At 35.0% G+C, this 12,111-nt stretch overlaps 2 protein-coding genes across 3 annotated transcripts; one reads left to right on the top strand and one right to left on the bottom strand.

Annotated features, from left to right (window-relative positions):
• Window positions 1–3,024: 3,024 nt before the first annotated feature.
• On the bottom strand, window positions 3,025–8,086 carry LOC146159037 (syntaxin-18-like). Of its 2 annotated transcripts, none has more exons than XM_083385520.1 (7): window positions 7,910–8,086; window positions 6,447–6,618; window positions 5,834–5,981; window positions 5,190–5,337; window positions 4,511–4,627; window positions 3,460–3,552; window positions 3,025–3,145 (listed from the first exon to the last, which is right to left on the bottom strand). In XM_083385520.1, the coding sequence occupies exons 1-7, from the start codon at window positions 8,042–8,044 to the stop codon at window positions 3,053–3,055; spliced, it is 906 nt and encodes a 301-aa protein (XP_083241646.1). In that variant the 5' UTR covers window positions 8,045–8,086; the 3' UTR covers window positions 3,025–3,052. The 2 variants fall into 2 exon arrangements, with proteins under 2 accessions (XP_083241646.1, XP_083241647.1); XM_083385521.1 differs by having other exon boundaries at window positions 5,834–5,978.
• Window positions 8,087–8,927: 841 nt separating this feature from the next.
• LOC146159036 (NPC intracellular cholesterol transporter 2-like) lies at window positions 8,928–9,395 on the top strand. The gene has a single exon (XM_083384833.1). The coding sequence runs from the start codon at window positions 8,931–8,933 to the stop codon at window positions 9,393–9,395; it is 465 nt and encodes a 154-aa protein (XP_083240959.1). The 5' UTR covers window positions 8,928–8,930.
• The last annotated feature ends 2,716 nt before the right edge of the window (window positions 9,396–12,111 follow it).

Here is a 12,111-nt window from a genome sequence, read left to right as displayed (position 1 = left end):
AGGTAAGGCCTGTTTCCCACTCGGCCACGGTCATAGGAGGCTATTCATATAAATTCAACGTAAAATGCGGTCAGCAGCAAAAAATCACTCAAACGCACAAAACTTACGTCACGCTAACAATTTTCAGTATAGTAATCCATTTTCATCCATGCAAATTTTACAAATAACGTTATTACAACCGCGCAAATTTGGACGGAAATGTAATTTCAGCCCTGCGATTTCAAGCTGCAAAATCGTGTCCTCCGCACAAAATCCAAAGTTTCCAATCTGGCACTCACCAATGCATGTGCAATTTGATCAAATGGTTTAAATTTACGACAAATTGTGGAAAATGTCACAGACTGAAAGCCAATATTTGGCTGAATTGCCATCAATGCATATTTGCGCAAGTACAGAATTAAACAAGAACATCAAAAATGGTTAAAAAAAAACCTATGTGATCGTTGCCAGGCATTTCATGTAAAATCTTTGTAAAATATATTAAGCCATGAATGGCGTTTAATGGTGATTTTAGATAAAAGTGCAGCTATGACTGCGTCTAACAGTGCAACTGGCCTAACTTTCCAACCTGGGTGTTCACTTGATATCAACCCTAAATTTTAGGTTACATAAACATCTCCTCTGTACAATATCCAAAGTTTATAAATGGGTTATGTAGGTTGTTGTGTAATGTTGAACAAAACAAGAATTTCAAAACTGGAAATTAATCTCTTAATTTTTAAATCGTGCTGTTAGAATCATAGAATATATAACTAAACAAAGTTTTATTCAAAAGGTAAAATACAATAAAGGTTCTATTATTTCCAAAAGTCCTTTGCTAATATCCCAAAATTTATTTGCTACATTAATTAATACAATTCACTAGATTTCCATAATTATATTGATATTTAGACAAAGTGACTTTGGAAGGGCGTTTTCATTTTCACGACGCGAAAAATACTATTAAACGCTAATAAACTTTCAACGCTTACACCTTTAATTACATTAAGCCTATTTAGAAAAGTCACATTTCAATTTACGTTTCGCGGTCTTTTTTACGAATTCTATGACAATTTTATAAATAGGGGATTTTCCCTAATGTACAAACAGTAAGCATTAATGCACTATTGAGGAGAGTTTAAAATGAAGCAACTCAAGGCGGTTTTAAAACAAGACTCTCATTAAAATAAACAGAATAGGCCGTTGCAAAAAGCAGCTGCAATTGGCAAAGGGGACCAGGTTAATTTACAAAGCACAGCAGGATGGTTGAAGATCCTTCGATTATACTACCTTCTACCGAAATAACATGACGAAGAAAGAACATGTCGTGGCAGAAAACGCGGCGAGTCAGGCAGACCAAAAAAACGATCATACGGCTATAGCTCTGCAGATGACGAGCACAGAGGCAGCGATCTGACAAATATAAAACACTAAAACCAGCGACTTTAGAATCAAACTTAAAAACGGACAGTCAAAACGAAAAAATTATAATTAGAAAAAGCCAGATGAAGCAAGAAGCAACATTGAATTGTGTCCATATTTTTGGACCATCACATAAATTATAGAAAAATATCAATTAAAAAACGAAAATGAACACAGCAGTTAATAAAAACTGAATACCTTTCGGAGATGCACTTGTCAGCAGGGCTGCGGAGTCGGACTCGATTAAGACCACGTAAAACTACCGAGTCTTATGATACCCAAGAAGCTGTTTTTCTTGAAGAAACATTAATACAACTCCTTCACTACCTAACTAACGTAATAATCCTTGCCAACCCTCGACAACGTGTTAGGCTGAATAACTGACAGCGGCTCGTAGCGGTACGAGGACATAAATAATATGTTTACTAAAATAATTTAAAGCCACCAAATTACTGGCTTAATTTATTGAACGTGTTGTATTTGTTGGTTAGCTACAGTGGTGGGATTGTGCCGGTTCGCACCGGTTCTATAGAACCGTCTCACACAATTTTATTTGATCAGCGAACCGGTTAGCATTACTAGTTACTGTCAATAGACTTTTGCATTTTATTCCATAAATTGATATTTTCAGATTCAAGTAGCTCATGTTTTATTTTTTCAAAATGTGTAATGGTCAAGGTCGCACGTAACAGTTATACATTGTGTTAATTTTTATAATTGTAGTAATTTTTCCTTTGTGATTGTTTATCTGAAAGTCTTATTGTTGCGTCATAAGTAGCCATAAGACGACTGCAGCTTTTTAGTGTGGCTGTTAGTAGTGTAGCGTTTGCGCTCCAGTAGTGATGGGATTCAGCCTGTTCGTAGTTCGCAACATTCGCTGGAACCTGGTTTCATTTTCTTCTTGCAACTACTTTAATTATTTCCCGGAAAATATGACTTTTTGTAACAGCACCGGCTGAAATGTATGACTTTTGTGATAGCACCAGCTGACAAAAAAATTGAATCCCACCACTGGTTGGGTACAATATAAAGCGCAAATGTATTTTATTATTATCCTAACAGGCCCAAATATCCCACTCAGGAAACTGAACGTAAATAAATTGGTATTATCGAATGGCTCATTTCAATGCATTATGATAAATTTTCGTTTGGTGTTCCGCAAGATGATTTTCAACAATATACCGTAGTGTTCCGGGCTCAAAACTGTTGGAAAAAAGGGGATCGTTCACTTTGAGAGATCTATATAAGACTGCGTAAGATGCTTAAGCCGCCATTAATCTTCGACTTAAGCTTAAGGACTAAAGGTGCCGTGCTAAAATTAGCAACCCTAATTGCTCAACTATAACCGACTAAAAATGAACGTACAAGTTGTATCCTTCATTCCGGCAAACGAAAATGCCATGAATAAGTGCTGAGAATTGTTGAACTTGAATTATTAGCAACTAAGAAATGTTAAGTTTTGTTCCCATGAAATTTAGTAAATTACTAAAAACATGCATGATATGTGAAAACTAACTTCGAACAAGTGTTGTTAGGTATATCTGGAATATTTAGATTAGCGCTTTAAGGTCGTAACAATGCTACAAATACAATACAGAGTATTTATTGAAAAAAAAACGCATTGCACAGGTAAATAAAAGGACACAGTAGTTCAACTGTACCACTCCAAAAACAGCAAAGAAAATGAGCACATAACAAGAAAAAACAATATCCACACCCGGAATCCAGCGTTGTTCTTAATTGCCTAAAAAACGAAAATAACAATAAGACAGGTTACAAAAAGCAACGGTTTTACTTGCATACATATTAAAAAGGGTTCATTATTCGGTAAATTTTTTGTTAATTTTTTTCTATATTACGGTATTAGAAAAACTGTCTTATGTAATAAAATTTAATAACAGTTCTAAAGAAAGTTGTCGGGCAGAAAAAAGACAAGAGATACACTTAATAAACTGAGAAACGCATCGAATAGATTAACTATATAGCTGTTACAAAACGCGTGATAAAGGGCCAAATTTTGGCAAACAAATTAGTAATGTTGCAAGTCCAAAATTTTACCTCACGAAGTTCCTCGTTTCCATCTTTTACGTTTTCTGTACTTTCGACAACTGTCTCGGAGATAATATCGATTTCCCCAGATTGTTGCAAAACCTGTAAAAGCGTAACACGGCAATCTTTTTTATGCAATAAATAGCCTTAGATATACGCAGACAATAGTTTAAACCCAAGTGCCTACAGTGACCGCATATAAATCAATGTACAATATTACATGAATGCAGCTACATAATGTTTTCAAGATGCAAAAAGGCATGTTTTGTTGTGATATGTGAACCTGCAACAAAAAGTTTTTTGCGATACGTGAACTGCAATAAAAAGGTAACACCCCATCTCGGAATGTATGGTATTTTTAATACTGTAAAGTGAAAACAACATACTTTCAAAAAAACCTATAGCAATCCAACCCCATACCAAATGAAGTCATTAACTTAATAAAATATTAAAAAAGGACTAAGTTAAAACCTGAAAAGGTAATGTTTACCAGGTGAAAAAAAAACGAATTCGGCACAAGAAAGCTAAATTTCTTTGTTAGTGTACTTTTCTGGAGAAGTTAAGCTTTCAAGATTAAAACGCCATATTTAGAAGAAAAGAATCAAACACCAATGTCAGTTTGGTATAGGAAAGATAAAAATAACGCCACTGCTGGCCAAATACCGACGGTACCACTTGGCTTAGGCGTTAGCTCCAATAATATAAACAAAGTACATCCTTTTCTAATGTTAGGTACACTATGTACGGAAACACTAGGTACACTTGACTATGCACTGTCGTTATCTATAATACTGCAGACCCCAATAAAACGTTGACGCTTTATCGACACCTCTGTGGCTGTTCAGAACCTAAAGGTAATAATTGTGCTCTAAATTTAAATGATTAGAATCTCATAATGATTCGAATTGCGTTTCACCCTATATAAACGAGGTTTAGATATATTTCAGTCACATTGCTACAATCGATGATACAATTGCGCATCGAAACGTCATAGTCAAGATGGTGTCGATTTTCTCGACCTTTTTGGCTTTGAGATTTATAATTATTAAACCTTCCTAACCTGTTCTGTGAACATATCCTGCAGTCGTGCGATTTCTGTCACTTTTCCTTCTATGGTGTTCACTTCGTCCATCATACTGTTCATGTCGTTAAGCATTTGTGTATTTTCTTGCTCAAACTAAAAAACAGAAGACATTTTTGTAGTATTTAGACAGCTGAATCAGGGGTTATTGAACTTATTCAAATGCGTCCTGTAAAACAGTATTTTGAAATATTTTTTTTTTTTTAAAAACAGTATTTTTTTTGTGTGTAATGTGATCGGCATGAAATTTTAGCATGACATTATGAAACACGCAAACTTAAGGAACCTGCTGTTTTTCGGTCCAAAAATATGAAAGTAAAATGGAGTTTAAATAAATTTAAGGAGAAAGCCCATTTTTTTTAATTTATACCTTCATGAACCTCTAAAATGAGTCTACATAACCCAAGGGCCTCATGGTCCAAGTTTAAGAACATCTGGGATAAATACAGGCTAAAGATAATTTTAACTAAGAGTAAATAATTTTTAGCTGACAGGTTTTAACCTGCTCATAATTATAAAGCTAACATTTTTATTATTTCATCAGGAATTTCACTTTACAAAATCAAGTCAAAAATGGAGTCAAGCATAATGCATAATGGTAAATTTTATAAAATTTTGTGAAGAAAGCATTATTCATTTAAAGTGATATAATTCTTACGGCAGCTTCTTCGTCCGACGACAATTCATCGTCCAGGTTAGAGGAAGTCTTGGTTGGCATTTTGAATGGAAGAAACTGTTCGTCTTCGGATTTTAGTCGGCTTTCTTGAAAGCGCTGAGATTTCACAACATCCGTTTGTAATCGAGATCTATAAAATAAAATGCTTAAGTAAGGTTTACTGTATATTTACACGCAATTTATCAGTAAACTCTTTTTGACTTGCCTTAAGAGTATGACCATATAATCCAGACTCAATTTATACTTACAAGGCCAAAGCTAAATAGTTTATTTCAATACAGCTCATTATTTTTTTAACTTTCTGTTGTTTTATTAAAATGTTTAGAGAACAAATTTCAAAATTGCAATGTTATGGTTTCTGTTTCAGTTAGGTGTGTGTAAGTCACGCATATATTTAGTTTTCTGTGATCTACTCAGTAAATACAAATGCATTTTAACAATCCATCACAAAGTCAGTGGGGAATAACAAACAAATCGGAATATAAATACAATTGGATAACAAAAAAATACATGCTATAAAACACATTTAAAGTCAATAAACTTTCTTTGGATTAACACTCTATGGTTTTATACAGTACACAAAAAAGGTCAAACTTTTTTTTAAATTAAATATTATCATTACTTACATCCGTTTTTTGTCAACAACTTTTTTTACTCGAATTGCTTTTAGTTCACTGTAGTTTCGACAAACTGCTTTCAGGAATCTCTCGATCAGTTCGATACAAAACTTTTTGTGCGCATTCAGCTGTGTGTGTACTGCCATGTCCTCCACTTCTAAATGCAAAAAGTAGGCAAATTGACTTGTCTTATGAACAAAATGACTTGGTTGAAATAAAGTGTTTTCATTAAGCACTTTTCAATAAAAATTTTAGGAATTGAAAATTTGATTTTTATGACAAGGACTTGACTTGCCCTAATTATGACTTTAATTGGGCTTGTCATTTATGGACTTCAGTTCTGCCAAAATTTACTTGACTTGGACATAAGTCTTTTTACAGAAGACTTGACTGAGACTAAAACACTGATAAGACATTTTAATTGAACTTTACTAAATGGAAATGACTTTTATATGTGGAAAAGCTAACAAAACGACATGTTGTTTTTCAAAAAGGATTAATTATAGATAAAAATATTATTAATTTATTTTACAAGTAAAAGGGAACACAATTTGTGACTTTGGCAGTTAATTGTAGAAATACGATTTTGCTGCACAAGTTTCAACAACTTATTATGCAATACCTGTTTCTTTTAAATGTGACAACGATTCAAAGCATGACTTTATAATGTTTTGACTTTCAATGTCTATTTTATCTCTATCAACATCTGATAGTGATTTGTTGTAGCCAAATTCCCCAACGTATGCCTTTTTGTTTTCCAACAAAAAATCTCTCAGCTTTGCAATGCTTGAAACCTATAAAAAAACATTTTGGTTATAAATTAAGAGCTGTTGGCAAAAAATAATTTTGACAAAGAACAAGTTATTAAAACTACTTGTCTTATTTCTTTGGTCAAACTTATTCGTTGCACATGTATGACAATTCAAAACAAAATATTGTTTTTAATTCATGTCCGTTAGCTTAAAAGCCACTAATATGCTATGTCTTAGAACTTACAACCACTGTTATAGCACACAGTGAAAAAGCCCAGAATCATTTATAACCAGTAAAAGTTTTGCAAATCTCAATAAATATGGATTGTTAATACATTTTTAAAAATAAATTATGGCAGTGGTGTGCAAACTTTTAAACCCATAGGCCATATATGTATATACAAAATAGCATAGAAAAATTTGCGTATGGAGATTAGGCCATACATATTTTCCCAAGCCATACACATTTCTTGTTAACCAGATGTATCATAACTGAAGGTTGGCAAACTACAGTCTATTCTCCAAGTGATTTTGTCAAAATTTACAAACCTCAGGTAAGCAAAAACCTTGATTGCACACCTGCACACCTAAAAGTATAGCACTGCGCACCTACGATCTTGGTGTAAAGTGCCATGAAATGCAGACTAGCCAACACCCAAATACGATTTTTTTGCGACTGACTGAATTTCACAGTAATTTTCCAGACAATTAGCAGCTATTGTTAAATAGTACAACCACATGGGGATATATTGAAATCTATGGTTTTTGTGTCTTCTGTTTTAAGGAATATTTACCCAGTACGAAACATTCAGATTTGCAATTTTGATACATTGAAATCAGGGTATTGTATTTCAGTTTTCATATTACTGTCATCATGGTTCGTAATCAATTGTATGCTTATTGTGCAAAGCTGTAGACAGCAAAAACAATGCAATTTAAAAATACAAGTCATGCAAAATGTTACTTTAATTTTGAGGCGCTGGTCTAGAATCCTACTACAACAAACATTATTTTGGTGAGGGTGCGGGTTAGTGTTTAAGTATAGATTAACCAATAATATTAAATAACAAATATAATAACACTTAACCCAACCTCACCCAAACACTAACTAACACCCTCACCAAAATATTGTGTGTAAATTTAATAACTGTGTCAACGCTGTGATAGGATTTTAGACCAGCGCCAAATTTTATGCTTAACACTATTGAGCTTGCTAACTAGCTCAACCTCAATCCAGATAATTAAGTATGGGCTTTAAATTGATGTTTGCATCACCCAAAAAATTAATGAACTTTTTAAATAGTGAAGCATTTACAACAACTTAGGCGCTCACCAATTCTTTGCACTTCACACCAAACGTTGTTTTTAACTTTCTTGGTTTTCTCAGCAAGTTTGGTTTTGTTGGGATGTCATTCTCCTTTTGCTTTTCCTTAAGAACTTTAACAAAGTCGGCAGTTCGATCGATCATCGTATTGTGTTTCCTAGGAAAGTTTCAATGTACGCCTAAACATTTAATTATATACGCCAAAACAAAATACTTTGAATTTATGAGTGACGTGTTAATAACACTATAACAGGGGCTTTCCCTATTTTGCATTGTTGAGAAAATAGGTTGCCATTTTGGATCTTTTTTATAATTCTTTTTCTTTACAAGGCAGAAAGGCAGAAGCTTGATTCAAACTATTAACGATAAAATCCTTCGTCTCCTTTCCATACATGCGCTAAAGTTTTAAAACATTTTGTTTTTATAGAAATAAATGGAATTTACAACCACAATTTTACAGTTAGTTTATTTATAAGTTAAGTAATCTGTTTTAACCATTGTTTATAGCATTCAATAATTACACTGATTTTATTAGTTTTTAATAATTGCGGGACGACTATGATTTTTCCGTGTTGTTGTTTAGAACAAGCGTACGCTGGTGGCAGTAAAGGGTGTTCGCTATGCACACACGGAAATACTGCGTCGTACCTGGTGGGTGCTATCACTTTAGTCGCAGGTCGTTAGTCAACCTAGGCAAGACATTGGAGCAATGACTGTTGCATGGGGCACAAAAAAGTTCAGTTATTGCAATTAGCATTTCAAAACTGATGCAAAGTGATTTAATGTAGCCTACTTTGTATGGTGACAAAATCCAGATATAACAGGAAAGCAATTACTTGTGGGCCAAACGCTTAGTAAATAAAAACAAATTTGTTGTCAGTTTAAATGTAGTTATACTGCTTTTGTTTTCCCGTATTCATTGATAATAACCCGGTTGTGTGGTTTGAGTCTCTCGCTGATGATCGTTCGTTTGTATCTAACTATTTCAGGTTTCCAGTAGCGCTAAAAAGCATCAACATCAATAGCAAAAATGAAGTTGCTTTGTACTCTCCTGGCGGCCGCCTTCGTGCTAGCGACGGCGCGCGCCGACATTACATACAAGGACTGCGGCTCCAAGGTGGGCAAGCTGACCAATGTCACGCTAGCTCCTTGCACTATGAGCCCCTGTAAACTAATGAAGGGCCAGAAGTACACCATTAAAGCCACGTTCAAGATGCTGGAAGATTCCGACGAGGCGCACTCTGCAATTAACGGTATCATTAGCGGCGTTTCCGTGCCTTTTCCGATAGATCAGCCCAACGCCTGCATGGACAGCGGACTGACTTGCCCCCTCAAGAACGGCGCCATGTACAGCTACACGACCTCTATCTCGGTTCTTAAAAGCTATCCCGACATTGATTTGGTCGTCCAATGGATGCTAAAGGATAAGAAGGAGGGCGGCAACATGATCGCCTGTCTCGAAACTCCGGTGGCAATCGTCAACGGCTTCCACTGAGTAAATAGAGTGCTGAAAGACTATTTATTCTGTTAATTACTGGCAATAAGGACAATTTTTCAAAACTAAAATCGTTCGTAGTGGCCTCGCTTGCTTTATAAAATACGCTAATCTCGTAGCGATTACAGATTTTTTTCTTTTGAACAATTTCCATATAATCGTGACTTTAAATAATAATATACTGTTAAAATGATGACTTAAAAATAAAACAGTTCAACTTGCGTTACAATCGTCAACACAACTGCAGCTAGTAGACTTATTGACCTTTGGGAAGACTTATTTACGAGGCTAGAGTTGTAAATTTCTCCCCAAAATGTGTGTTACACTAAATATAAGATATTGCAAATCACCTTGACCCTTGTAAGATAATTGTCTACCTCAATTCTTGATCAGTAACTGCAGGATATGCCGGAAGAGCTAGTAATCAATGACAGAAACTTTCTTTTGATGTTAATATATATAGTATGTATGTATAGCCTATTTAGGCTAATAGCCAGTTAAGGAATCGTCAGTACATCCTGTTTCGAATGAATTCAAAACCGCTTGTTTCAAGGATAAACTTTGCAAACAATTATATGCGAGTTAATGCAATTAGCCCCATCAGCACAACTAGGTATGTTGTCGCATATCAATGCTTTTTTGAAATTTTGATTGGAGTTCTGAGAAAACCTATGCGTTCTGTATTAGTGTGAGAACACTGTTATGCGCTTTACAGTGATTCGGAGTGTGATACACTTTGCCGTAAATCGCTTGTAGTTTCAGCTTATTTACTGTTAGCGTAAAAGCCAAACTTCAACACCGGGGTTTTATTACTTTCAGTTGCAAAGCGCGGTGCAATTTTTAAACCAGCAGCAAGCAAATTGTTTACCTTAATAACCAACTAGCGTGCTCATGTTGGTAATTGCACACATTCGGGACAGGTGCGTACCCTGCACTAACCTACCGGCGCTTGAGTTGTATGTGGAGTAAAGGTTGAAAGTGGTGAAGAGAAGTTATTAACTGATGGGTTCTTTCAGCAACTATCTTGCGCGATACTCGAGCACCTGCGCAATAAGGCACATCGATTTTACAAAACCAATTAAACTCACGTATAGAGTTATGGACGTTTTTTTCTGTGTGTCGCGCCTAAAAGAAGCACATTTTGGTTCCAATTTATGTTTGATTTCCATTTGGAAGCCTTCGAAGTTCTTTTCAGCGAACAATTTCTACCAAACAATGATTCCGCAAACTGTCATTGGTAATAAAGTTACTACCCTATTGGCCGAATTCCACAGTATAGGCAACCCTCCCAGACTTACGAGCAATGGCTCGTCGAAAGTTCTTTAGAAATATTGTTATTTTTAACTTGTTGGTTTTGGCTCCGGGGCAAACTCTTTAGTAAGTGGCGCCCAGGGTCGGACCAAGGATTTTTTGGGGGACATTAAAACATTATAGATATGACGCAACAATTTTACGACATAACGTGACTTCATAATGAAAAACCTTGCAAACACCTTCGTTTAGGGGACAAAACATCCATTTTCGAAGGCGCAATAAGACGCACGCACCTTTTGGGCAAAACGACACTATGAAATTCTGCCATGAAACAATGAAAGCCTAAAGGGACTTGTGCGAATCGCAAATTTTTTTGCAATTACTTTCTTTTACAACAGGGTAAAATACAGTTTTAGGGGGGTAAGGCCATCTGTGAAATCGGTGGTATTTAGGCTATGATTATGTTCTTTTACGAAGATCTTTAATAACGATGTGTATAAATATAAAACACGGAAGACCAAAAGTGCTCGTGCGCGATTAAAAGTTAGATCTATTTTAACGATATTAACAGCGTTTTATTTTACGTAAACCAGTAGACCTACAACGAATTTTAATTTTCAGTTACCAGCTATAGAATCCCGCTTATGACAAAAAGCATTAGGCTACATCACAATCAGAAACCTCTATACTTGAGAAAAATTGTATTTTTGGTATAAATTGATCGGGGTATATACCCTTGCGATATATGACATGTTTACTATTTTTCAGGTGCGGTAATGATGTGTATATAGGACAATGCGTTCTAAATCTGGTCCAATAAATCACCTTGTCCTTCACGCAGCCTTCTGCTGTAAAATATAATTGCGTCATTCGCCAGCGAAGTAAAAACGGTTGTCGACATAAAATGATCGTTGTCTCACGCCACCTCTATTTAGGCCCAATCCTGTTAATAAATGACAGGCAAATCACGTCAGGTGATACTGCTCGTGTACATCATACGATTGTCGGCCGGTGTGATATGTAAATAAAATAACGTACAGGCTATTTGCCGAATGGTGGTGTGATATTTCGCAACCAACCTAGGAAAACATTTATTTTCAAGAAGTCTGTAGAACTGTTTTTATGAAGGTCCGTGGTTGAAGTTAGATAACCCTACCTTTGCCGGATAGGTGTTAACTATCCATTTTTTTTTCTACTGCGCCACAAGACGGAATGAGATCAAAATAGGATTAATAAATAATAGTCGTAATAACCACTAACTTGGAATAAGTCTTAAACCTGTCGGAATAAGACCTATATTGTGAGAATCAGGTATACAACATTTTACCTAAACCGGATTGAATAATAAAACATGAAGATAATGTAAAAAGGAATAATATCTTTTTTATAAATAATTATTATAATAGATTAAATTTTATTACATCCTTTGCAAAACATTTTTTTAAATATTTTTATGTAATGT

The sequence above is a fragment of the Ascidiella aspersa genome, chromosome 3, assembly GCF_963924565.1.
Source record: "Ascidiella aspersa chromosome 3, kaAscAspe10.2, whole genome shotgun sequence".
Lineage (NCBI taxonomy): Eukaryota > Metazoa > Chordata > Ascidiacea > Phlebobranchia > Ascidiidae > Ascidiella > Ascidiella aspersa.
This window is presented reverse-complemented; position numbering and strand designations above follow the sequence as displayed.

Excerpts from the sequence above, each read along its gene's own strand:
- LOC146159037 (XM_083385520.1), bottom strand. The coding sequence starts at position 8,044 with ATGATCGATCGAACTGCCGACTTTGTTAAAGTTCTTAAGGAAAAGCAA. Across the intron at positions 6,619-7,909 it reads GTGTGAAGTGCAAAGAATTG|GTTTCAAGCATTGCAAAGCT; the intron begins GTGAGCGCCTAA and ends GTTTTTTTATAG. Across the intron at positions 5,982-6,446 it reads GTCACATTTAAAAGAAACAG|AAGTGGAGGACATGGCAGTA; the intron begins GTATTGCATAAT and ends TTTTGCATTTAG.
- LOC146159036 (XM_083384833.1), top strand. The coding sequence starts at position 8,931 with ATGAAGTTGCTTTGTACTCTCCTGGCGGCCGCCTTCGTGCTAGCGACG.